General features: G+C 49.5%; 2 protein-coding genes across 3 annotated transcripts; both read right to left on the bottom strand.

Annotated features, from left to right (window-relative positions):
* Positions 1-335: 335 nt before the first annotated feature.
* On the bottom strand, positions 336-8,344 carry CLPSL1 (colipase like 1). Its single transcript, XM_003923190.3, has 3 exons — positions 8,252-8,344; positions 1,182-1,304; positions 336-449 (listed from the first exon to the last, which is right to left on the bottom strand). The coding sequence occupies exons 1-3, from the start codon at positions 8,342-8,344 to the stop codon at positions 336-338; spliced, it is 330 nt and encodes a 109-aa protein (XP_003923239.3).
* A 2,033-nt stretch (positions 8,345-10,377) lies between these two features.
* Positions 10,378-13,915, bottom strand: CLPSL2 (colipase like 2). 2 transcript variants are annotated; one of them, XM_003923189.4, is made up of 4 exons: positions 13,799-13,915; positions 12,964-13,086; positions 12,613-12,691; positions 10,378-10,573 (listed from the first exon to the last, which is right to left on the bottom strand). In XM_003923189.4, exons 1-4 carry the CDS (start codon positions 13,892-13,894, stop codon positions 10,398-10,400), a joined length of 474 nt encoding a protein of 157 aa, XP_003923238.1. In that variant the 5' UTR covers positions 13,895-13,915; the 3' UTR covers positions 10,378-10,397. The 2 variants fall into 2 exon arrangements, with proteins under 2 accessions (XP_003923238.1, XP_010332375.1); XM_010334073.3 differs by lacking the exon at positions 12,613-12,691.
* Between the last annotated feature and the right edge of the window lie 12,681 nt (positions 13,916-26,596).

Genomic DNA, 26,596 nt, shown 5'->3' with positions numbered 1-26,596 from the left:
GGGACTTTCATTCATTCCCCAACTGGGGAAAGACCCCAGGCCCAACAGTGTCCTTTCCTGCTTCCTCCCTCATTTCACCTCCCACCTGCCAGAAACCTGTACCATGCCCACCCCAGCCCAGCCCACCCAGGCCCCAACTCTGTGGGCTGCAAACATTGAAAGCTCTTTATTTCAATGATGGTGCATCACTGCTTCCTCCTTCCCTCCACTCATGGCGGAGGCTCCAGGGAACAAGGCGGAACCCAGAGCTCTGGGTAGGGAGGAGAGCAGGTGGAAGAGGAGGAAGCAGTAAGAAAGAGGCAGCACTAGAAGAACATTCTGTGGGCCAACATCTTCTATGCAACGTTCTGACAAAAGCCATAGGTGATGCCAAGCCATTTCTCTTTCTTAGGATACACACAAGTCAGGTTCCACTGGCAGGGACACTCTCTATATTGGCCAAAGTATGCCTGGGAAAGACAGGACTCTGACGACCTTGGAGGCAGCTCTTCGTTTAGCCCCTAAGCCCAGCCCAGCCCAACTCCAGGGCCCAGGCGCTTGCCCACAGCCAGGAGCCGGGGATAAAGGATAGCTTGCCAGCTGCTCAGAGTGGTGCCTCTGGCTGCCTTCTCTAGGCTGGCGCCTGGATTGCTCAGTGCCCTCCCAGCTCCAGTCTTTGTCACCCTGCCTGCCACTGACCCATCTGGCTGTCCTAAGTCCATGAACACATCATGGTGGGGCCTCTGAGTCTTGTCTTTAAATCCTTCTATGGGCAAATCAACTCCCTCCCCTACACACCCAGCTCAGAGGTTGCCTCTGCCCATCCTCTACCAGGAACACCGGGGCCACAGCAGAACTCCTGGGCTGAATGAAGACGGGGTCCGGGGCAGAGGCCGGACCTAGCTGTGCCCATTTACTGTACTACTTTCGGGGTTTGCTGAGAGGACCCCTGGAGAATGAGAACCCACATTAGAGAGTGAAGCATCGCCTTCCAGCCCCGTCCAAGATTCCAAGCCCCTAGGGTGGGCTCCCATATTGGTTCCGTCCACAGGCTCCCCCAGAAGGCTTGGAGGTGCAGTCCCACGGGGGAATTCCAGGCTCCAGGGCACTTCCCCCTACCTACGCTTCTTCCCTCCCCAGGAATCTGGGCCCGCCCTGGCTTCCCCTTCCCCTCGATCCCCTCTGGCTCTCCCGATACTCACCTGCACTTGACACAAGCTGCCCTCGGACCCCTTCTCCGTGCAGTGCGCCTCGCAGGTTTTTGGAGCCTGGCGGCAGCACCCAGACTTGCAATCCTGATTCCGATAGCAAAACTCCTTGAGGTCCTGCAGGGAGGGACACGGCCTCACCAGGCTCCACTGCCCGCCTTCCGCCCAAGCTGCCCATTCCCGGGCTTTCTCCCTACGGGGTTCCTCCCCAGACTGCGTTCCTACCAACACCTCTGGCTCCTGCCAGGTAGGGCGGTCTCTACCTGGAGGCCGGGGTAAGTCTGTGCAGACAGACGGTGCCTGGAGAGGACTGAACAGTTGTTTAAAAGTTTTCTCTTTGTGCCCTCAATATAGGTTGCTTCTCATAAACAGCAGGGTGCTCTAGACTTCCCAATCTCTCTCTTGCACTTTTCTGCTGCAGAGCCTTCTCTCCCGAAAACTCATGCTTTCACCTGTGATTGATGGTCACCTACATGCATTCCCCGCCCCCCACACTCCCACCCACACACACATCAATGACCTCCACCCAGTATTGGGCCTTAGGACATTAATTAACATTATTGATCACAGCCACCCATAATCTCTCTGTCTGACAATTTCAATAGTCATTCAACAGGCAAATACTGAACAGTGCCAGGCACCGGGAATGCAGCTGGAAACAGCTGGAAACAACAAAAACAGAAGTCCCTGTCCACCTGCAGCTGACATTCTGGAGCAGTACTGTCCAGCAGAGCTTTCTGCAGTGATGAAAACGTGCTTTTTCTGCTCAGTCCAATAGCCACTAGCCACTACTGAGCACTTGAAATGCGGTAGTGCAACTAGGAGCTGAATTTAAATTTTTTTTTTTTTTTTTTTTTTTTTTTGAGACAGAGTCTCTCTCTGTCACCCAGGCTGGAGTGCTGGAGTGCAGTGGCCCAGTCTCAGCTCACTGCAACCTCCACCTCCCGGGTTCAAGTGATTCTCTTCCTCAGCTTCCCAAGTAGCTGGGATTACAGGTGTGTGCCACCATGCCTGGCTAATTTTTGTATTTTTAATAAAGACAGGGTTTTGCCATGCTGTCCAGGCTGGTCTTGAACTCCTGACCTCAGATGATCTACTGTCTTGCTCGGCCTCCCAAAGTGCTAGAATTTTTTTTTTTTTTTTGGACAAGGTCTCACTCTGTCACCCAGGCTGGAGTGCAGTGGTACAGTTAGAGCCTCAATCTCTGTGTTCAAGCAATCCTCCTGCCTTAGCCTCCCATGTAGCTGGGACCACACACACACACCACCATGCCCAGCTAATTTTTAATTTTTTTTTGTAGCTATGTTACAGGCAGGCCTGCGTTGGGTAGTAGAGGGCTCTCCCCCACCCACTAAGAATGTCAGGTGATGGTTCAACAATGATCTCATTACCTCTCTAAAAATGATAATTTGGCAGCTAGGCTCCAAGGAGAGACAATCTCCTAATGGTCCACAGATGTTAACATTAAAGTGTTCATTGAATGCAGGGGCAGGGAGAAGCAAAAAGGGCTTCCAATAAAATCGCAGGTGTTGGGCGAGTGAGCCCGGGAATGCATATTAAGAAAAAGAAGGCCGGGCACGGTGGCTCAAGCCTGTAATCCCAGCACTTTGGGAGGCCGAGGCGGGTGGATCACAAGGTCAAGAGATCGAGACCATCCTGGTCAACATGGTGAAACCCCATCTCTACTAAAAATACAAAAAATTAGCTAAGCATGGTGGCACGTGCCTGTAATCCCAGCTACTCAGGAGGCTGAGGCAGGAGAATTGCCTGAACCCAGGAGGCAGAGGTTGCGGTGAGCCGAGATCGCGCCATTGCACTCCAGCCTGGGTAACAAAAGTGAAACTCCGTCTCAAAAAAAGAAAAAAAAAAAAAAGAAAGAAAAAGAAATGGAGGAGTATGAACTTCTGGGGGCACACTTCACCAGAAAAGGGAAGAAAGCCTCGGATGGGCATGCATACAACTTCCTAAACACCCTGAGTGTGCTCACTTCCCAAGGGTAACGACGCTGCACATGAGGGCAGCCCACCCTAAGGGAAGAATCAGGGGTGAGAGACACATGCCGCTGGAGTGGGGCCAGGCTGTAAAGGGCTAGGACCAAAGTTAAAACACTGCACTTGTTCTTCAAGTTGCCCACTTGGGACTCTTCCAGGTGTACTTTTCATTTTTTCTTTTTTTTTTTTTTTTTGAGACGGAGTTTCGCTCTTGTTACCCAGGCTGGAGTGCAATGGCGCGATCTCGGCTCACCGCAAAGTCTGCCTCCTGGGTTCAAGCAATTCTCCTGCCTCAGCCTCCTGAGTAGCTGGGATTACCGGCACACGCCACCATGCCCAGCTAATTTTTTGTGTTTTTGGTAGAAATGGGGTTTCACCATATTGACCAGGATGGTCTCGATCTCTCGACCTCGTGATCCACCCGCCTCAGCCTCCCAAAGTGCTGGGATTACAAGCTTGAGCCACAGCGCCCGGCGTGTACCTTTCATTCTTTCCTGCTCTAAAGCTATTTAATAAACTTCCACTCCTGCTCTGCAACTTGCCTCAGTCACTTTTTCTGTCTTATGCCCCTCAGTCGAATTCTTTCTTCTGAGGAGGCAAGCACTCAGGTTGCTGCAAATGCATACAGATTCTCTGCCAGTAACCCAGATGCCTTCTACCAGTAACAGAGACAGGACTCTCATTTTGTTGCCCAGGTTGGTCTTGAGCCCCTGTGCTCAAACAATCCTCCCACCTTGGCCTCCCAAAATGTTGGGATTACAGCCATGAACCACCACACCTGGCCTGAATTTTAAATTTTGTTGAATTTTAATCAATTTAAATCTAAGTAACTACATGTGGCTAGTACAAACTAAAAATAAAATTTGAAGCCTCCTACCACCAATCTGCAACTATCTGAATGGACTCCCTCCTTGGCCAGCACACTCTAAAATTTAACCTGAAAGACTGGTTCAGGCCATGACAGGAAGTGGGGGTTGGACATGCCTCATTAATACTCTCCACCATTAACATTAACAAAGACCTTAAGTCTAATGAGAAACATGAACAATCTATTTTCTTTTTCTTTTTTGAGACGGAGTTTTGCTTTTTTTGCCCAGGCAGGAGTGCAGTGGCGCGATCTCTGCTCACTGCAACCTCCCCCTCCCGGGTTCAAGCGATTCTCCTGCCTCAGCATCCCAAGTAGCTGGAATTACAGGCATTCACCACCACATCTGGCTAATTTTTTATTTTTAGTAGAGATGGGGTTTCACCATGTCAGTCAGGCTGGTCTTGAACTCCTGACCTCAGATGATCCACCTGCCTTGGCCTCCCGAAGTGCTGGGATTACAGGTGTGAGCCACTACGCCCGGCCCAAATTTTTTTTAAGGTACACACTGTGTGATTTCATCATGCAAAGTTCGAAACTATAATAACAGAGGTCAAGAGACAGCTGCCTTTGGTGCTATTGACAAGGAGGAGCAGGAGTGAGCCTTTTGGGGTGCTGAAAATGCCCTATATCTTGTTATGATGGTAATGATGAGGGGATCTGCATAGGTTCAAATCCATTAATTTCTATGTAAATTCAAGATTTGGGCACCTAGTAAGGTGTAATTTTTACCATATATATGTTTTATATATATATATATATATATATATATATATATGACAGTAAGTACTATTTATATTATATATGTATAATCCTATCTATTATGTATGATTATGTGCTATAAAGAAAATAGGCCAGGCGTGGTGGCTCATGCCGGTAACCCCAGCATTTTGAGAGGCTGAGATGAATGGATCACCTGAGGTCAGGAGCTCGAGATCAGCCTGACCAACACAGAGAAACCCCCTCTCTACTAAAAATACAAACTTAGGTGGGCATGATGGCATGTACCTGTAATCCCAGCTACTCTGGAGGCTGAGGCAGGAAAATCACTTGAAGCTGAGAGGCAGAGGTTGTAGTGAGCCGATCCTGCCATGGCACTCCAGCCTGGGCATCAAAAGTGAAACTCGTCTCAAAAAAAAAAAAAAAGAAGAAAAGAAAAAGAAAATAAAGGCCGGGCACAGTGGCTCACGCCTGTAATCCCAGCACTTTGGGAGGCTGAGATGGGTGGATCACCTGAGGTCAGGAGTTTGAGACCAGCTTGGCCAACATGGTGAAACCCTCTCTCTACTAAAAATACAAAAATTAGCCACCCATGGTGGTACATGCCTGTAGTGCCAGCTACTTGGGAGGCTTGAACCTGGGAGGCAGAGGTCGCAGTGAGCCCAGATCATGCCTTTGCACTGCAGCCTGGGTGACAGAGCAAGACTCCATCTCAAACAAAAAAGGAGAAAGAAAGAAAAAGAAAAGAAGAGCCGGGCGCGGTGGCTCAAGCCTGTAATCCCAGCACTTTGGGAGGCCGAGGCGGGTGGATCACGAGGTCAAGAGATCGAGACCATCCTGGTCAACATGGTGAAACCCCGTCTCTACTAAAAATACGAAAAATTAGCTGGGCATGGTGGCGCGTGCCTGTAATCCCAACTACTCAGGAGGCTGAGGCAGGAGAATTGCCTGAACCCAGGAGGCGGAGGTTGCGGTGAGCCGAGATCGCGCCATTGCACTCCAGCCTGGGTAACAAGAGCGAAACTCCGTCTCAAAAAAAAAAAAAAAAAAAAAAAAAAAAAGAAAGAAAGAAAGAAAAGAGAGAGAGAGAGAGAAAGAAAGAAAGAAAAAGAAAGAAAGAAAAAGAAAAGAAAGAAGGAAAGAAGGAAGGAAGGAAGAAAGGGAGGAAGGAAGGAAGGAAAGAGAAAGAAAGAAAGAAAATAAGGCAGGAAAGGAGGACTGGATTGGTCATAGCTGCCTCAGGGCCTCCCTTCTTACACGATTACCAGTGACTCCCCCCGGTGCCCCTCCCCTTCCCCATTCTTACTTCCACCTCCCCAGCCTCCTCAGGTCAATTCTTCCCAGAACAGCTAGAGGTGTCTTTTTAAAAAGATAATTCCCATAAAGTCATTCTCTGAATTCAAAGCCATTACAGGGGTTCTGAATCCACACCTGGCCCGGCCCCAGGGCGTTAGTGCTGGCTGGCCCTCTGCCTGGAGGACCCTGTTCTGTGCTCTTTGCCTGGCTGCCTCCCTCTCCTGCCTCCGGCTGAAGCCTTCCTGGACACCAGCAGAGCAGTCCCCATCACCTGGTTGTACTTTATTCACAACACTTACGTCTCCCTGAAATCGTCTTATTTATACATTAAAAAAAATCATTTATCGCCAGGCTCGGTGGCACATGCCTGTAGTCCCAGCTACTCAGGAGGCTGAGATGGGAAGATCCTTTGAGTCCAGGAGTTCTGGGCTGTAGTGTGCTATGCGGATCGGGTGTCCGCACTAAGTTCGGCATCAATATGGTGACCTCCTGGGAGCGGGGAACCACCAGGTTGCCTAAGGAGGAATGAACCGGCCCAGGTTGGAAACAGAGCAGGTCAAAACTCCAGTGCTGATCAGTAGTGGGATCGTGCCTGTGAATAGCCACTGCACTCCAGCCTGGGCAACATAGTGAGACCCTGTCTCTTAAAACAAGTTGCTTTGAGTTGCTGTCAATTTCAATTTCTGTTACTATATTGGTTGTTGGTGAAAATAATAAAATACTTAGTCCTGAAAAAAAAAAAAAAGAAAAAAAATCATTTATCTCCCCCTGCTAGCACCTCAGCTCTAGGAAACAGATCTGCTCTCATGTTCACTGCTGTATTTCTCAGCCCCTTGGACTAAAGTCCTTATACATTGCAGTCCTTACACTTTGCTATTCCTTGAATATGCCGGCACATTTCCACCCCTAGACCTTTGCCCTGGCTGTTCCCTCCACCTGGAATGTTCTTATTCCAGAGACCTGCCTGCTTTGCCGTTAGGAAGGACCTCCCTTTAGGTCTTTGCTAAAATTTCACATTCTTAGTAAACTCTTCCCTGAGCACCCCATTTAAAACTGCAAACCCGGCCGGGCGCGGTGGCTCATGCCTGTAATCCCAGCACTTTGGAAGGCCGAGGTGGGTGGATCACGAGGTCAAGAGATCGAGACCATCCTGGTCAACATGGTGAAACCCCGTCTCTACTAAAAATACAAAAATTAGCTGGGCATGGTGGCACACGCCTGTAGTCCCAGCCACTAGGGAAGCTGAGGCAGGAGAATTGCTTGAACCCAGGAGGCGGAGGTTGCGGTGAGCCGAGATTGTGCCATTGCACTCCAGCCTGGGTAACAAGAGCGAAACCCCATCTCAAAAAAACAAAAAAAAAAACAAAAAAAACTGCAAACCCTGGCCAGGCAGAGTGGCTCACGCCTGTAATCCAGCACTTTGGGAGGCCAAGGTGGGTGGATTGCTTGAAGTCAGGAATTGAGACCATCCTGACCAACACAGTAGAACCCCATCTCTACTTAAAATACAAAAAAAAAAAAAAAAAAAAAAAAAAATTAGCTGGGCGTGGTGGTGGGCAAGTATAATCCCAATACTCAGGAGGCTGAAACAGGGGAATGCTTGAACCCAGGAGGCGGAGGTTGCAGTGAACTGAGATTGCCCCACTGCACTCCAGCCTGGGTGACAAAGCAAGACTTCATCTCAAAACACAAAACACCTGCACACTCTTCTCCCACCACCACTCCCATAGCCCATTTCTTATTTTCCCTTTCCTTGCATGTTTATCCCGAGATAAATACTAACATATTTTACTTCTTTGCCTCGCACACTAGAGTGACAACTCCACGAGGGCAAGGATTTTTATCTTTCTTGCTTACAGCCATATCCCTAAATGTAGAAAAACAATTTACATATAGTAGGTACTCAATAAAATGTGTTGTATGAGTGAATATGTGTCTCCGTTACCACATGTGGGCATGGGCGGGGCGGGGGTCTCTCTCACACTCACCTCTGTGGCAGCAGCACCCGGCACTGCCCTGGCACAGCTCCCAGGACCAGGGTGTTTTCTCTTTCCTCTGAGACATCCTCCATGCAACACTCCCTGCTGCCCCCACTTCTGGACTTCTCCCACGCCAGCCTCCATGCCCACTCACCTCCCCAAACAGTATAGGACAGTAGAGGAGGAGGTGACTGCACTCTCCAGCTTTCTTACCAAAAACTTGTTTGTTGGAGAAAATGAACACCTGGTGAGGACGAAGAGAAAGGAGGGGAGAAGGAGCAGCAGCGGCCACTGGGGTAGCATCATGGACCACAGGTGGTGGTGGCTTTTCCAAGGTCCAGCTAAATAACCTGCACACCGACTGTGTGGGCGTCCTCCGGGCTGTGGGAACACCAAGTAAAACCAGCACCTGACGCTGTCAGAATTTTCCCATCCTGCACAAAGTTCGGGCTAGGCCAATCAGCAAATTCCACCACAAGGTTTAGTTCAGGCAGACTAAGCCAATCCAATCAGGACCAATCTTAGGATGTTTGCTGAGAATTGTGGAACAGAGATGTTTTCTTTCTCTGCAAGGAACAGTATGAATGTACAAGGTGCAGTTAAGAGTCTGGCCTCTGGGGCAGGATTGTCTGGGTTCAAGTCTCAGCTCCAACCCTTACTCTAGGAGCCTCAATAACCTGTTTGTGAAACAGGGATAATTATAACATCTACTATGCACCTGTTGTGACAGAAAGATGAGTCAATACAGTTAAGAAACCACTTTGGGCCAGGCGCAGTGGCGCATGCTCAGAATCCCAGCACTTTGGGAGGCTGAGGCAAGAGGATCACTTGAGTCCAGGAGCTCGAGACCAGCCAGGGTAATATAGTGAGACCCTGTCTCTATTAAAAAAAAAAAAAAAAAAAAAGAGAGAGAGAGAGAGACAGAGAGAGACCAGGTGAGGTGGCTCATGCCTGTAATCCCAGCACTTTGGGAGGCCAAGGTGGGCAGATCACCTGAGGTCAGGAGTTTGAGGCCAGCCTGAACGACATGGAGAATCCCTGTTTCTACCAATAAAACAAAAATTAGGCCAGACATAGTGGCTCACGCCTGTAATCCAAGCACTTTGGAGGCCAAGACGGACGGATCACCTGAGGTCGGGAGTTCAAGACCAGCCTGACCAACATGGTGAAACCCCCGTCTTAAGGGAAAAAAAAAAAAGTAAAAAACAAAACAAAAAACAAAAATGAGCTGGGCATGGTGGTATATGCCTGTGATCCCAGCTACTCAGCAGTCTGAGGCACGAGAATCACTTGAACCCAGGAGGCAGATGTTGTGGTGAACTGAGATCGAGCCATTGCACTCCAGCCTGGGCAACAAGAGTGAAACTCTGTCTCAAAAAAAAAAAAAAAAAGGAAATAAAAAGGAAAAAAATTACCTGGGCATGGTGGCACACACCTGTAGGCCCAGTTACTTGGGAGGCTGACATGGAGGATCCCTTGAGCCCAAGGGCTTGAGGCTGTAGTACTCTGTGATCGAGCCACTGCACTCCACCCTGGATGACAGAGTGACACCCTGCCTCAAATTATTAAATTAAATAAAAAAGAAAGTACTTTGCACAGTTTCTGGAACATAGGAAGTGCTCAGTAAATCCTACCTGTTATTATTAGATGACACCTGGAACTTTTGTGACTAAAGGGAAGGAGTTCAGCCTGAGAGCTGCTGGCTCTGGCCCTACCTGAGGGCTGCCCAACCTCCAGGCTTCCGTTTCTGATCACCAATAAATCCCCTCCTCACCTAGACCAATTTGGGTTGGGTTTTCAGATACTTGCAGCAGAAGAGTCCTCACTGCTACCCCAATGATCATTATGTGACCTAGGGCAAATCAAGTGGCTTCTCCGGGCCTCAGTTTTTTGGCCATGCAGTGGCCAAAATGCCTGAGAGAGCGGAGGCATGGATGCACAGATCCCCTTCCCAGCACAGGCATTTTCGAATTTCTACTGCACACATTCCCACCAGCTCTCTAATGACCTCTACCCTTTTGCTCCCCTCCACCCGCCCGGCAGAACATCCAGATACCTCCACTTAGTCTCTCCCTACACACACCCCTCCGCAGACACCCCAGCATACACACTCCAGGCACATTCCTCAGTCCGGCCTCTTCCACACAGCCCTCCAGCCCCTGCTCTCCCACACCCTCCCTATGCCATTCCCTTCCTGCATTTCTACCCTGAGCTCCGGATAGGGCCAAACCCCACGAGAAGCTCGTTCATGCCTCCAGTCTCCCCTTTTGCCTGCCCCCTAGACTGGTACAATCCCCACTAGCTCCCCTTGCCCAGAAAGTACAGACAGAGGCCAGGGCCAGGAAGTGACTTTAATGTCTCAGGAGCTGGATTTGGAGCAAGTTGGTGGTGCCCAGGGCCTCCGGCCCCAAGGGAGCAGTGACCAGCCTGCATCTTCCTCTAAATCATATGGCACCGGCGGGAACACACCAAGTCCTCGGACGTGCACCTCAAGCCCATTCGGCAAGGGCAGATGATGTTGATGGCTCCCTTGGTCTGCAGGGTGTGGGTAAGAGAACTGGGTGTCACCAGGATGCAGGAAGGCTGGGGACTTCAACTTCTCAGGGACCAGAACCAAGAGTACCAGGGTTGGAGTAGGACCGGCCTGCGCTGTTTCTACAGCTTATAACTGCGTGACCTCCAGTAAGTCAATGAACCTCTCCAGCTCAGTTTCCTCATCTGTCAAATGGGGACAGTAACAGTAACCTACCTCATAGGGTTGTTATGAGGACTAAATGAGATAAAGCAGATCAAGTGGCCATAATAATAACAAGACCCTCTAGGCCGGGCGTGGTGGCTCATACCTGTAATCCCAGCACTTTGGAAGACTGAGGCAGGTGGATCACCTGAGGTCAGGATTTCAAGACCAGCCTGGCCAACATGGTAAAACCCCCTCTCTACTAAGAATAAAAAATTAGCTGGGCGTGGTGGCCCATGCCTGTAATCGCAGCTACTCCACAGGCTGAGGCAGAGGAATCGCTTGAATCTGGGAGGTGGAGGTTGCAGTGAGCCAAGATCATGCCATTGCACTCCAGCCTGGGCAACAGGAGCAAAACCCCATCTCAAAACAACAACAAAACCCTTTAGCCACTTCAGCTGTAGGCCACAGCAGGGGCCCTGCCGCTTCCTTAGGGCATTGGCAACTCCCCACACAGGGACACGGAGGCTGGGCATGGCTAGGCCCATCACCCCAGAAAGGTTTGGGCCCAGGGCCAGGAGAGAAGGAACAGGGGATACTGAGCATTCTGCTCCCTGCATTCCTAGCAGTGAGTGACAACCGTGCTGGACTGCACACCGTCCTTGCCAGGACCACAAAATCTTCCCAACAGCCTGGTGAGGTAGGTACTTTAGCCTCTCCTTGTAGATGAGGAAACTAAGGCTCAGAGAGCCATGATGGCCTGCCAGAGGTTGCAAAGGTAGGGTGTCGAAAGTCAGGATTTAGGCCGGGTGCGGTGGCTCAAGCCTGTAATCCCAGCACTTTGGGAGGCCAAAGCGGGTGGATCACAAGGTCGAGAGATCGAGACCAACCTAGTCAACATGGTAAAACCCCGGCTCTACTAAAAATACAAAAAGTTAGCTGGGCATGGTGGTGCGTGCCTGTAATCCCAGCTACTCAGGAGGCTGAGGCAGGAGAATTGCCTGAACCCAGGAGGCGGAGGTTGCGGTGAGCCGAGATCGCGCCATTGCACTCCAGCCTGGGTAAGAAGAGCGAAACTCCGTCTCAAAAAAAAAAAAGTCAGGATTTAAACTCAGGTCCAACTCCAAAGCTATGGTCCTGCCACTACAGTGCCATGATCCTCTCAAGAAATCATGTCGGCTGGGTGCGGTGGCTCACACCTGTAATCCCAGCACTTTGGGAGGCCAAGTCAAGCAGATCACCTCAGGTTGGGAATTCAAGACCAGCCTGAATAACATGGAGAAACCCCGTCTCTTAAAAAAATAAATAGCTGGGCATGGTGGTGCATGCCTGTAATCTCAGCTACTGTGGAGGCAGAGGCAGGAAAATCGCTTGAACCCAAGAGGTGGAGGTTTCCGTGAGCCGAGATGGCGCCATTGCACTCCAGCCTGGGCAACAAGAATGAAACTCGGTCTCAAAAAATCATGCCCCTGTGTCAGGGAGATGGGGATTAGTAAGGGGAAGGTCATTTCCCACTTACCCTGCCTCAGTGATGTGAAAAAAGAGATACTCATTCATTCAACAAGCATTAATTGGCCGGGCGAGGTAGCTCATGCCTGTGATCCCAGCACCTTGGGAGGCCAAGGCAGGTGAATCACCTGAGGTCAGGAGTTTGAGACCAGCTTGACCAACATGGCAAAACCCCATATCTACCAAAAATATGAAAATTAGCTGGGCATAGTGGTGCATGCCTGTAATCCCAGCTACTTGGGAGGCTGAGACACGAGAATTGCTTGAACCAGGGAGGCAGAGGTTGCAGTGAGTCAAGATTGTGCCATTGCACTCTAGCCTGGGACGGAGCAAGACTCCATCTCAAAACAAACAAATAAACAAAACCAAGCATTTATTTAGCACCTGCTATGTGCAGACACTAAGCTGGGGGTACATGCTTCATAAATGAATATGATGCAATCCCTGCCCTTAAAGAGTTCCAACCACTGGGAGAGGCAGAGAAAAAAACGTGGCCAGTTAGGGAGACACATGCTTTGCTGAGGGTCTGAGCCCAAGATACAGGAGCTCCAAGGAGGGAAGGCTTCTCAGAGGAGGTGGCTGGAGTTGTTTTGAACAATGAGTAGGAGTTTGCCAAGTGGAGAAGGGGAAGGGCACTCCAGGCAGAGGTGAAAAAACAGGTGGGGCCAGGTGTTTTTTTCAACCTCTTCTGCCCACTTCTCTATTTGCCAGAAGACGCTGCCCCACCCCAGAGCCTCACCTGGGGCAAGCAGATCATGGTTATTCTGGCCCTGGGGGCACAGAAGGCTCCACCCGAATCCAAGTCCAGGAGGCAGCAGCCACTGAAGCACTCAGAGTGGTGGAAGCATCTGTCTGTGTTTCTCTGTGGGGACAGGCAGGATGTCTGCCAGGCTGGGGACAATCCTTGAGTTGTGTGGGAGAGGAGGGGAAGGTTCCCACCATTGCCAAAGAACCCAGGGGTCTAGGCGAAGTCATGAGGTTGTCGCCTACGGTCCCTTCCAGCACCCTCCCACCACCACACCCGCCGCACCCCTCCCTCGGCAGGACCCAGGGAGGCAGAGGAGAGGAGAGAGGGATTAGCCTTTCCTTTCCTCGACCCCCTTCACCTCCATGAGTCCCACAGGGCGTGTGTACTCTTAAATCCCACTTTGCCGTGCGGGGTTTGGGGGATGAGAATGAGGGGGCTGTGTGCTCGACAGAGAGGGAGAGAAAGAGGAGAAGAGGGGAGAGGCCTCGTGCCTGGAAGAATCACTGGTCAGGGAGGGGAGGTGGAGGAAGAGGGGGAGAAACCAGAGCTGGCAGGGAGGGTTTGGCTGGGGGCACTTCGGGGAGGGAGGCGAGCCCAGGACAGAGGTCGTCGGAAAGCTGGTCACAGGCTAACTTCTCTCCCCTCCGCGGCTGCCAGGGAAAGTGAAGAGGCTTTTGAAGTCCGTCGGAGGATGCCCCAAGCTGCCCGCCTGGGCGGATGCCCCCAGCTCTGGGTGGTTCCGGACCCACCCGTCCCTCCGAGGCTGCCCGGGCGGCGGGGCCACCCTCCCTGCTGTCGCGGCGGGCTGGGTGCGCTCCCAGCTCACCTTTTTAAGGTGCGGAAGCGCTCTCCAGCGCGGCAGCCCCGCCTCCGCCAGGACCCCCGCCAGGATCCCCGCCACCAGCGCCACGGCTGCGGCCATGGGCCCAGGCGGCAGAGCAGCGGCGGGGCTGGGGGGGCCGCGGGATAAACCCTGTCCCCAGCCACGTGACCCGGCGCCCCAGGCCGCCCCCGCGGAGGAGGGCGTGGAGGGCGAGGACGCTGTGGTCTTAGGGCCGGAGGCGGGGCTGCGCGCCGGAGGAAGGGAGGGAGGAGGGGAAAAGACGCTCAGGCTCGCACAGGCGGGTTTCTAGACGGTGGAGGCCCTAGAGGCCTCCAGACGTGCTGCTTCCAAGTAGAAGCTTGAAACTATAAGATAAAACCCAATTCTTTCTTTTTTTTAAAGATGGGGTTTCACCATAATGACCAGGCTGGACATGAACTCCTGACCTCAGGTGATCCACCCACCTCAGCCTCCCAAAGTGCTGGGATTACAGGCGTAAGCCACCGCACCCGGCCGATAAAACCCTATTTTATTTTGTTTTATTTTATTTTATTTTCTGAGACGCAGTTTCGCTCTTGTTTCCCAGGCTGGAGTGCAATGGCGCGATCTCAGCTCACCGCAACCTCTGCCTCCCGGGTTCAGGCAATTCTCCTGCCTCAGCCTCCCGAGTAGCTGAGATTACAGGCACGCCCCACCATGCCCAGCTAATTTTTTGTAATTTTAGTAGAGACGGGGTTTCACCATGTTGACCAGGATGGTCTCGACCTCTTGACCTCGTGATCCACCCGCCTCGGCCTGCCAAAGTGCTGGGATTACAGGCTTGAGCCACCATGTCCAGCCTGCTTCTGCTTTTGAAGTTTTGCTTAAGAAATGAACTGAGGGCAGAGCGGCGCGGTGGCTCATACCTGTAAACCTAGCACCTTGGGAGGCCAAGGCTGGTAGGTCATAAGGTCAGGAGTTCAAGACCAGCCTGGCCAAGATGGCGAAATCTCCTCTCTACTAAAAATGCAAAAATTAGCAGGGCATGATGGTGGGTGCCTGTAATCCCAGCTACTCAGGAGGCTGAAGCAGAGAATTGCTTGAATCCGGGAGGCAGGGGTTGCAGTAGGCCGAGATCGCACCATTGCACTCCAGCCTGGGCGACAGAGTGAGACTCTCTCAAAAAAAAGAAGAGGCCGGGCGCGGTGGCTCAAGCCTGTAATCCCAGCACTTTGGGAGGCCGAGGAGGGTGGATCACGAGGTCAAGAGATCCAGACCATCCTGGTCAACATGGTGAAACCCCGTCTCTACTAAAATTACAAAAAAAAAAATTAGCTGGCCATGGTGGCGCGTGCCTGTAATCCCAGCTACTCAGGAGGCTGAGGCAGGAGAATTGCCTGAACCCAGGAGGCGGAGGTTGCGGTGAGCCGAGATCGTGCCATTGCACTCCAGCCTGGGTAACAAGAGCGAAACTCCGTCTCAAAAAAAAAAAAAAAGAAGAAGAAGAAGAAGAAATGAACTGAAGAATCCTATCTTGGTGGGGCATTAAGGTATTTTCTCCAAGAATAACAGCCCTCACTGCACTCAGAGGGCCCTGTATCCGTTATTTCAGTGAGCCCTCCCTGTATTAGCACTAGCTGTCACAGAGTAATTAACACTGGCTGTCACAACAGAACTGGAGTTTCATGGCTTGGCACAATCATGCTTTATGTAAAGTCTGATTTGGGGCAAAAGCCCCTTTTTCCGGCCGGGCGCGGTGGCTCAAGCCTGTAATCCCAGCACTTTGGGAGGCCGAGGTGGGTGGATCACGAGGTCAAGAGATCGAGACCATCCAAGATGGCTGATCACTAACAGCTCGGGATTGTAGCTCCCACTGAAAGCGCAAAGAATGAGAGGACGCCACACCTTCACATGAATTCTTGTTGCTCACGCACCAGGAGATTCCCAGCGGAGGAGCCCCACGGGTCGCCAGCGCGACTCTTGTGACCGGCGAGGCGGTTTTGCCGGCGCCTTGGAGCGACGGTTCTTGGTGCAGAGTCGGAAAAGCACCATTAATCTTAACGCCGCTGATTTGGTCGGTGCAGTGGGTTGCTCAGATTTCGGCGCTGAGAATCAGTAAGTTGGACGACCACTCAGAAACCTAATTACAAAGACGGTGAATTCAAAGACCACAGATGGATAAATTTATAATGAAGGGAGGAAAACGGCCAAAAAAGGCTGAGAATGCCCAAGATCAGAACGCCTCTCCCTCAGCGGGGGATCACAGTTCCTCATCAGCAATGAAACAAGGCTTGATAGAGAACGAGTGTGTTCCAATTACAGAAGCAGGCTTCAAAATGTGGATAATGAGAAACTTCTGTGAATTAAAAGAACTTGTTTTAACCCAATCTAAAGCAACTAAGAACTTTGAAAAAAGATTTGACGAAATGTTAACAAGAATACACAATTTAGAGAGGAATATAAGTGAATTGATGGAGCTGAAAAACACAATAGGAGAACTTCATGAAGTATGCACAAGTTTTAACAGCCGAATTGATCAAGCAGAAGAAAGGATATCAGAGGTCGAAGACCAACTCAATGAAATAAAACAAGAAGACAAGATTAGAGAAAAAAGGATAAAAAGGAACGAGCAAAGTCTCCAAGAAATATGGGACTATGTGAAAAGACCTAATCTACGCTTGATCGGTGTACCTGAATGTGACGAAGAGAATGAATCTAAGTTGGAAAATACGCTTCAGGACATTATTCAGGAAAATTTTCCCAGCCTAGTAAGGCAGGATAATATTCAACTCCAGGTAATACAGAGAACACCACAGAGATATTCCTCAAGAAGAGCAACTCCAAGGCACATAATCGTCAGATTCACCAGGGTTGAAATGAAGGAGAAAATACTAAGGGCAGCCAGAGAGAAAGGTCAGGTTACCCATAAAGGGAAGCCTATCAGACTTACAGCAGATCTCTCAGCAGAAACCCTACAAGCCAGAAGAGAGTGGGGGCCAATATTCAACATCCTTAAAGAAAAGAACTTTCAACCCAGAATTTCACATCCAGCCAAACTAAGCTTCACATGTGAAGGAAAAATAAAGTTTTTTGTGAATCAGCAAGCACTCAGAGATTTCATCACCACCAGGCCTGCTTTACAAGAGCTTCTGAAAGAACCACTACACATATGAAAGGAACAAACAGTATCAGCCTTTCTAAAAAAATTATCAAAAAGAGCATCAATATAATGAAGAATTTACATCAACTAATGGACAAAATAGTCAGCTAATGGCAGTATTAAACTCACATATATTATTATTAATTCTAAATTTAAATTGACTAAATCCCCCAATCCAAAGACAGGCAATTTGAATAAAAAACTAAAACCCATCAGTATGCTGCATCCAGATCCATCTCACATTCGAGGATACACAAAGACTCCAAACAAGGGATGGAGAAAGATTTACCAACCAAACAGAGAGCTAAAATAAATAAATAAAAAGCAGAAGTTACAATTAAGCAACAAAGATCAAAGGAAGCAAAGAAGGACATTATATAATGATAAAAGGATCAATGCAACAACAAGAAAAGCTAAAGATCCTAAATATATACGCACCCAATACAGGAATATGCAGACATACAAGACTTATAAAGAGACTTAGACTCCCACATAATAATAGTGGGAGACTTCAACATTAATATTAGACAGATCAATGAGACAGAAAATTAACAACGATATTCAGGACTTGAACTCAGATCTGGAACAAGTAAATGTAATTAACATTTATAGAACTCGCCACTTTAAATACACAAAATATATACTCTTATCAGTACCACATCATATCAACTTAGAAGTTTAAAAGAAATCTTGGTCGGCTCCTTGTTTGCTATTCTCTTCCCTCATTTTCTTTTATGTCTCCATTATTAAGGACAATTATAGGCATACCCATATTTAGACTGCATTCTAGCCCGGGCAATAAAGCAATACCCCCATCCTCTCTCTTTCTTCCTCTTTCTCTTTCTTCCTCTTCTTTATTCTTTAAAAAAATAAAAAATAAAAAATAAAAATAAATAAAAAAAAATAAAAAAAATAAAAAAAAGAGATCGAGACCATCCTGGTCAACATGGTGAAACCCCGTCTCTACTAAAAATACAAAAAATTAGCTGGGCATGGTGGTGCGTGCCTGTAATCCCAGCTACTCAGGAGGCTGAGGCAGGAGAATTGCCTGAACCCAGGAGGCGGAGGTTGCGGTGAGCCGAGATCGCGCCATTGCACTCCAGCCTGGGTAACAAGAGCGAAACTCCGTCTCAAAAAAAAAAAAAAAAAAAAAAGCCCCTTTTCCCATTAGTAGCCAAGCCATCTATAAGACTGGCCTCTGGCTGGGCATGGTGGCTCATGCATGTAATCACAGCACTTTGGGAGGCCAAGGTAAGAGGATCTCTTGAGCTCAGGAGTTCAAGGCCAGCCTGGGCAATATAGTGAGACCTCATCACTACAAAAAAAAAAAAAAAAAAGTTAGCTAGACATGGTCGCACATGCATGTAGTCCTGGCTACCCGGGAGGCTGAGGCAGGAGGATCTTTTGAGCACTGGAAATTGAGGCTGCAATGAGTTATGATTGTGCCACTGCACTCCAGCATGGGCAACAGAGTGAGACCCTGTTTCAAAAAAAAAAAAAAAAAGACTAGGCCAGGAGCAGTGGCTCATGCCTGTAATCCCAGCACTTTGGGAGGCTGAGGCAGGGGCGGATCACCTGAGGTTGGGAGTTCAAGACCAGCCTGACCAACGTTTAGAAACCCCCATCTCTACTAAAAATACAAAAAATTAGCCGGTTGTGGTGGCACATGCCTGTAATCCCAGCTACTCGGGACACTGAGGCAAGAGAATCCCTTGAACCCAGGAGGCGGAGGTTGCAGTGAGCTGAGATTGTGCCATTGTACTCCAGCCTGGGCAACAAAGAGCGAGACTCCGTCTCAAAAAAAAAAAAAAAAAAAAAAAAGACTAGCCTCCAAAGTCACCATAGAAGACCTGCCTTCAAACCACCTGTTGGAACTAGTCATATGTCCCCAAACTTCCAACCTTCTGCACAGGAAGCTTGGACTGTTTAGCATCTACCATCGTTTCTGCTGTGTAACTCGTGACTTTTTTTTTTGAAAAGGAGTCTCGCTCTGTCACTCACACTGGAGTACAGTGTCTCAATCTTGGCTACTGCAACCTCCACCTCTCAGGTTCAAGCGATTCTTCTGCCTCAGCCTCCCAAGTAACTGGGACTACAGGCATGTGGCACCATGCCCAGCTAATTTTTAGTGGAGATGGGGTTTCACACCATATTGGCCAGGCTGGTCTCAAACTCCTGACCAAAAAAAAAAAAATAATAATAAATAATATTTAAAATATATCTTTAAAAAGCAATAATAGCCATTATACAGTAAGCAGTTTTGTTTGTTTGTTTCTTTTCTTTCTTTCTTTTTTTTTTTTTTTTGAGACGGAGTTTCGCTCTTGTTACCCAGGCTGGAGTGCAATGGCGCGATCTCGGCTCACCGCAACCTCCGCCTCCTGGGTTCAGGCAATTCTCCTGCCTCAGCCTCCTGAGTAGCTGGGATTACAGGCACGTGCCACCATGCCCAGCTAATTTTTTGCATTTTTAGTAGAGACGGAGTTTCACCATGTTGACCAGGATGGTCTCGATCTCTCGACCTCGTGATCCGCCCGCCTCGGCCTCCCAAAGTGCTGGGATTACAGGCTTGAGCCACCGCGCCCGGCCTCTTTCTTTCTTTTTTTTTTTTAAGACGAGTTTCACCATGTTGGTCAGGCTGGTCTTGAACTCCCAACCTCAGGTGATCCGCCCGCCTTGGCTTCCAAAGTGCTTGGATTACAGGCATGAGCCACCATGCTCGGCCTCAGTAATTTTGTTTCACTGTTCATGTTCTTTTTTGGCATATATATATATATATATATATATATTTTTTTTTTTTTTTTTTTTTTTTTTGAGATTGAGTCTTGCTCTGTCACTTAGGCTGGAGTGCAGTGGTGCGATCTCGGCCCACTGCAACCTGTGCCTCCCAGGTTCAAGCGATTCTTCTGCCTCAGCCTACCGAGTAGCTGGGATTACAGGTACCCACCACAACACCAGGCTAATTTTTGTATTTTTAGTAAAGATGGGGTTTCGTCATATTGGCCAAGCTAGTCTTGAGCTCCTGATGTTAGGTGATCTGCCTGCCTCAGCCTCCCAAAGTGCTGGGATTACAGACTTGAGCCACTTAGCCCGGCTTTTGGCCAATATATTAAATATATGTGCACAAATTCTGTCAGTTCCCAAGATATTTTGGATGTCTTTTTTTTTTTTTTTTGAGACGGAGTTTCGCTCTTGTTACCCAGGCTGGAGTGCAATGGCGCGATCTCGGCTCACCGCAACCCCCGCCTCCTGGGTTCAGGCAATTCTCCTGCCTCGGCCTCCTGAGTAGCTGGGATTACAGGCACGTGCCACCATGCCCAGCTAATTTTTTGTATTTTTAGTAGAGACGGGGTTTCACCATGTTGACCAGGACGGTCTCGATCTCTCGACCTCGTGATCCACCCGCCTCGGCCTCCCAAAGTGCTGGGATTACAGGCTTGAGCCACCGCGCCCGGCCGGATGTCTTATCATTTTGAAATCCAAAATAAAATTCCGGGGAGAACTGATCTCGTGAAAATTGCACTACTCAAGTCCTTCCTGAAGGAACTCTTAAAGTAATCTGGGAAGAGTGAGGAATGAGTGGGTGCCCTAAGAGTTTGAAATGTGAAGAGAGATCAGCAAAGCCTGCCAGAAGAGGACCAGAGTGGGAAGGATTTGGAGGTGAAGAGGTGGAGGCCTCAAGCTTGTATGTTCTGGACCCCGGGCAGGAGGGGGCCGTGCTGTTTTGCTAAGCCTTGAGGGGGGACTGGACTTTGGCAAGCAGAGACTAGGGGTTTCCAAGCAGGGGACAGAGGAGCAAGGGTTTGGAGGTGAGAGTGAGTCGCTGTGGGTAGAACCACAAGGAGACAGTGTGGGCTCGTGGAGGATGCAGGATGGAGACGGGGCAGTCAGCGCTCCAGGGAACTTGGGGGACAGTGAGAGTAGCCACAGTTAAGGTGGCTCCTTGGTCAAAAGCTGGGCTGGTGGTGGCAGTGCTGGAGTCAAAGCAGGGGGACCTGAGCCGTTCAGTCAGGGGTGCAGGGTGAGGGTGGGGTTGCCTGGCTCTGTCTGTGAGGACGGGAGGGTCTCTAGAAGGAGAGCCCCAGCATGCCCTGAAGGAGATCAGCTTTCCCAGCTTCTAGCCACCCCACCCACACACATACTCTGAAGCAGGGGCAGGGCTCGGAACACACAGTTCTCATTTTATGTCTTCCCGGGACAGGCTGACCCGGCAGGGTCTATCAGTTCAGCTTGGAAGAAAGACAGGTCTGGATACGGGGGAAAGAGCTGACCTGTGTCCTCCTCCTGGACTGGGCTGGTCCTTAGGCCCTAGGGCTTTGGCCTGAAGGACAGAGTGGGCAGTGGTGGCTGGCGGCCAGGTGTGCCGCCCCATTGCCTTCACCCATGGGAGGGGACTGAAATTCTCCAAGCAGCTCAGCCTATGACAGGGACCTTCCTCAGAGGGACCAACGAGGGCTCCCTACAACCTCTGTGTTTAGGTGAAAGGTTCACGCAGCAGAGAGCTCTCCAGAGGGCACATGGCAGGGGGATGCCCCGCACTGCCATCCTGCCCACACTGCCTGTGCGTGGGGTGTGTGTGTGGACTCACTGGCACCAGATGACCCTCGTCCCTTCCTTCTCCCACTTGGTGATTCTGAGCCACATTCATGACCAGTCGCCGAGGCAGTGAGGGCCCCTTGCCCACCTCAAGGAGCCACGAGGGAATCTCAACTCTTGCAGCTGCAAGTAAAACAACCCAAGCTAAATTATGTAATTTAAAATAAAAACCAAAAGAGGCCGGGCGCGGTGGCTCAAGCCTGTAATCCCAGCACTTTGGGAGGCCGAGGCGGGTGGATCACGAGGTCGAGAGATCGAGACCATCCTGGTCAACATAGTGAAACCCTGTCTCTACTAAAAATACAAAAATGAGCTGGGCATGGTGGCACGTGCCTGTAATCCCAGCTACTCGGGAGGCTGAGGCAGGAGAATTGCTTGAACCCAGGAGACGGAGGTTGCGGTGAGCCGAGATCGCGCCATTGCACTCCAGCCTGGGTAACAAGAGCGAAACTCCGTCTCAAAAAAAAAAAAAAAAAAAAAAAAAAAAACCAAAAGAAATAGTACTGGGTCAGTCCCTATGTGAGGCTGGCCTCAGGGCTCCAAAGAGGAACCACTGACAGGTGTCTCTCTCTTCAGCTTCAGCCTTCAGGCAGCCTCATTTTCTCTCAGGGAGGGAGGCTGCTCTCTGTGCACAGTGGGGAGCAGCAGGGAGCTGTACATAGCTCTATGCACCTCCCTTCAGCACCCATCTAGAAGTCCTGAGAAGGTCAGGGGGACCAGGGACTTTTATCAGCAGAACCTCATGGAGCCTGAACAGGGCAGCTACCCAAAGGCAGGGAGATGGGGGGGTTGCTGCCTCCTGAGGAATGGGACATGGTTGCTGAGTAGGCAGAATTACAGGTGTCCATAACATCCCAAGTTGCCATACACGGAGGATTGCTCTGCTTAAGACCATACCTGGATTCAGGAACAGCTCCCTGGGGCAGGAAGGAACCACGAACAGTATCCTTTAGCCAAGGGCAACACTGAAGGAAGGGTCTTGGAAACTTGTTCCGTCCCCCACTGACCTCCAGGAAGCCTAAGCTGCATTCTATAAACCAATAGACTTCAATCGATTTTTTTTTTTTTTTTTTTCACTACAACCCATGGTAAAGGTACATTTTACACAGGTATTCGGACAACTAGTAGCTCCAATTAGTTGGTGTCTGCGTTATACTGGTTTGATTATCACCACTGCAAATGTGTGTGCTTGTGCATATGTACAATGTGTAGATGCATGTATGGAACTAAAGTTTCACAAAACAATACTTACATTTACCATATGCCATCTTCTCTGAGATTTTAAATTATTTTCTATCTCATCTTTTTAAAATGCTGGTTAGGGCCAGGTGGGGGGTGGCTCATGCCTATAATCCTAGCACTTTGGGAGGCTGTCATGGGTGGATCACAAGGTCAGGAGTTCGAGACCAGCCTGGCCAACACGGTGAAACCCCGTCTCTACTAAAAATACAATAATTAGCCAAGCATGGTGGTGAGCGCCTGTAATCCCAGCTACTTGGGAGGCTGAGGCAGGAGAATCACTTGAACTGGAGAGGTGGAGGTTGCAGTGAACTGAGATCACGCCACTGCACTCCAGTCTGGGTGACAGAGCAAGACTCCATCGAAAAAATAGTAATAATAATTTTTAAAAAATGAAAAAAAATGCTGTTAGGATGCACCAAATTGGTTTCATTGCCCACTTACCATCTGTCAATACCACTCAATTGAGTGCACTAGGTTCGTCTGCCCGACTCACCGTAGGCATCTTGGTGATCTCCTTTGCCTGTTCATTCATCATTCATTCATGTATTCAACAAACGTTTAGTGATACCTATCCTACGTCAGTTACCTTATCATCAGAGATTAGTTGCAGATAACAGACACCATCGTACTTATTTTAAGTAGAAAGGAATTCCAGGAATGACTTAAAAATCAAAACTAGCGCAGTGGCTCAAGCCTGTAATCCCAGCACTTTGGGAGGCCAAGGCGGGTGGATCACGAGGTCAAGAGATCGAGACCATCCTGGTCAACATGGTGAAACCCCGTCTCTACTAAAAATACAAAAAATTAGCTGGGCATGGTGGCGCGTGCCTGTAATCCCAGCTACTCAGGAGGCTGAGGCAGGAGAATTGCCTGAGCCCAGGAGGCGGAGGTTGCGGTGAGCCGAGATCGCGCCGTTGCACTCTAGCCTGGGTAACAAGAGCGAAACTCCGTCTCAAAAAAAAAAAAAAAAAGAAAAAAGAAAATAGAATGGCCTGATGGTCAAAGAGGTCTGCAGGTGAGAAAACAAGCTAAACAACTGGAGGAAGAAGACAGAGGGAAGGGATGGAGCGTCAACTACTGGTAATAGAATTTCTCTTCTCCTTGGCAGGGAATGTCTCTGTGGGGATACAGATGCATCTAGCTCCTGAGCACATAGTAGGTGTCCAATTAATCCTTGTTGACAATGCCCCCGTAGTGGTTATTTTATTTATTTATTTATTTTTGAGACAGAGTTTCCCTCTTGTTGCCCAGACTGGAGTGCAATGGCACAATCTTGGCTCACTGCAACCTCCGCCTCCTGGGTTCAAGCAATTCTCCTGCCTCAGCCTCCCACGTAGCTGGGATTACAGGCACGTGCCACTATGCCTAGCTAATTTTGTATTTTGTATTTTTTTCCATAGAGACGGGGGTTTTACCATTGGTCAGCTGGTCTCGAACTCCTGACTGCAAGTGATCCAACTGCCTCGGTCTCCCAAAGTGTGGTTTTTAAAAAATGTTCACAAATTACTTGATCCTCTTCTCTTTTTTTTTTTTTTTTTTTTTTTTGAGACAGAGTTTCACTCTTGTTACCCAGGCTGGAGTGCAATGGCGCGATCTCGGCTCACCGCAACCTCCGCCTCCTGGGTTCAGGCAATTCTCCTGCCTCAGCCTCCTGAGTAGCTGGGATTACAGGCACGTGCCACCATGCCCAGCTAATTTTTTGTATTTTTAGTAGAGACGGGGTTTCACCATGTTGACCAGGATGGTCTCGATCTCTTGACCTTGTGATCCACCCGCCTCGGCCTCCCAAAGTGCTGGGATTACAGGCTTGAGCCACCGTGCCCGGCGATCCTCTTCTCTTTAATAGGTAAAGCCTAATTCCCTTCCTTTGAATGGGGACTAGACTGACTTCTTTTTTGTTTTCGTTTGTTTGTTTGTTTTTCTCCTCCCCCATTAATGAGACTGACTTCTAATGAATAGAATGTGGTGGAAATGACAGTGTGTGACTTCTGAGGTTAGGTCAGAAAAGACATTGCAACATCTGCTCTGTTCTCTCTTGGATGATTTACTATTAGTGAAGCCAGTTGCTATGTCGTGAAGACTCTCAAACAACCCTGTGGAGGTGCCCACGTGTAGAGAGACTGAGGTCTCCTGCCAACAGCTGGCAGCAACCTGTCAGTCCCATAAGTGCTTTGTCGTGAAGGGGGATCCTCCAGCCCCAGTCAAGCCTTCAAATAACAGTCCCTGACAAAAGCGTGACTGTAACCACAGCTTGACTGAGCCAGAACTACCGGGTCAAGATGCTCTCAAATTCCTGTGAGATGAAGCCGGGCGGCTCAAGCCTGTAATCCCAGCACTTTGGGAGGCTGAGGCGGGTGGATCATGAGGTCAAGAGATCGAGACCATCCTGGCCAACATAGTGAAACCCCGTCTCTACTAAAAATACAAAAAATGAGCTGGCCATGGTGGCGCGTGCCTGTAATCCCAGCTACTCAGGAGGCTGAGGCAGGAGAATTGCCTGAACCCGGGAGGCGGAGGTTGCGGTGAGCCGAGATCGCGCCATTGCACTCCAGCCTGGGTAACAAGAGCGAAACTCTGTCTCAAAAAAAAAAAAAAAAAAAAATTCCTGTGAGAGATAACGTATGTTTATTGATATTTAAATATTTAAATTAAGAGGAAGGGAGCTGGAGAGACACTGTGGGAGGAAAACCGTTTCTTGCTTCCTGGTTCCAGTGTGCTTGATTTACAGGCTCCTGCTGTGCAAACAGCTTTCAGCACCCGGTCCCTGGAGTAGCCAGCAACGCCCAGCGGCTAGCAGCTTCTGGCACTGCCCACCTTGGGCTGTAGTGTAAGCAGAATGCCTCCAACTTCTGTCTCACACAGCACCTGTGTGCAGATGGCTTCTCCAGCATCAGGCTCCTGCAGCACCCACAGTCTCTCCAGTGCCAGCTCCGGCAGCACATGAAGGCCAGAAGCCTCCAGTGGGCAGCAGCTTCCCCTGCACCCCACTTGGTTAGCTCTGTAGTGGAAAGTCTCTGGTTCCACACTTCCCTGGGAAGAGCTTTCCCTGGCATCCTAGAGGGCATATTTCTGGCGAGATCCACTGGCATGACAGTACGGTGACTTTTCTGCCACCTCGTGAGCTGTGGGCTGTGCTCTACTCAAAGTCTGGGTCTCAGCCCTGGGTCGGGAGAGGGTATCTCTTTCTTGGGTGCTGTATCTCAACCTTGGGAGGTACAGCCTGCTCCTCATGTCAGCTATTCATTATTCTGTAGGGTTCTCATAACTCTTTACTAACCAATTCTTTGTTACTCCATCCCTTGTTTTAATAATTATATAGAAATTTCCTGTTAAATTACTGTGAGGTTTCTCTCTTGATCAGACCCAGACTGAAAAAACCTGTAAGTTTTCTCATAATTTTGTTACATGGCAACAGATAACTAAAACACCACTCCCATCTGATCTGCTCACCGCCAATTCCTTTCATTACCATCAGCCAATTGCTATCATGTGCCTGCCCTGAGCAGGCTCTTCCTTCAAGGCTTTGATAAGCAGTCAGATATGTCCTACTGCAGGCAGGCGGGCATGGTGGCTCATGCCTATAATCCCAGCACTTTGGCAGGCTGAAGCAGGCAGATTGCTTGAGGTCAGGAGTTTGAGACCAGCCTGGCCAACATGGTGAAACCCAGTCTCTACTAAAAATACAAAATTTAGCCAGGCATAGTGGTGTGCACCCATAATCCCAGCTGCTTGGGAGGCTGAGACAGGAGAATTGCTTGAACCTGGGAGGTGGAGGTAGCAGTGAGCCGATTTTGTGCCCACGGCACTCCAGCCTGGGCAACAGAGAC

Source organism: Saimiri boliviensis, chromosome 4 (genome assembly GCF_048565385.1).
Source record: "Saimiri boliviensis isolate mSaiBol1 chromosome 4, mSaiBol1.pri, whole genome shotgun sequence".
In the NCBI taxonomy this organism is placed as follows: domain Eukaryota; kingdom Metazoa; phylum Chordata; class Mammalia; order Primates; family Cebidae; genus Saimiri; species Saimiri boliviensis.
The sequence above is the reverse complement of the archived record's forward strand: the minus strand, read 5'-3'. Positions and strand labels throughout refer to the sequence as shown.

Excerpts from the sequence above, each read along its gene's own strand:
- CLPSL1 (XM_003923190.3), bottom strand. The coding sequence starts at position 8,344 with ATGATGCTACCCCAGTGGCCGCTGCTGCTCCTTCTCCCCTCCTTTCTC. Across the intron at positions 1,305-8,251 it reads CTCCAACAAACAAGTTTTTG|GACCTCAAGGAGTTTTGCTA; the intron begins GTAAGAAAGCTG and ends CCCTCCCTGCAG. Across the intron at positions 450-1,181 it reads GCAGCTTGTGTCAAGTGCAG|GCATACTTTGGCCAATATAG; the intron begins GTGAGTATCGGG and ends TGTCTTTCCCAG.
- CLPSL2 (XM_003923189.4), bottom strand. The coding sequence starts at position 13,894 with ATGGCCGCAGCCGTGGCGCTGGTGGCGGGGATCCTGGCGGGGGTCCTG. Across the intron at positions 12,692-12,963 it reads CCATGATCTGCTTGCCCCAG|TGGTTGGAACTCTTTAAGGG; the intron begins GTGAGGCTCTGG and ends TGCCTCTCCCAG. Across the intron at positions 10,574-12,612 it reads CAGCTTAGTGTCTGCACATA|ACCAAGGGAGCCATCAACAT; the intron begins GCAGGTGCTAAA and ends CACACCCTGCAG.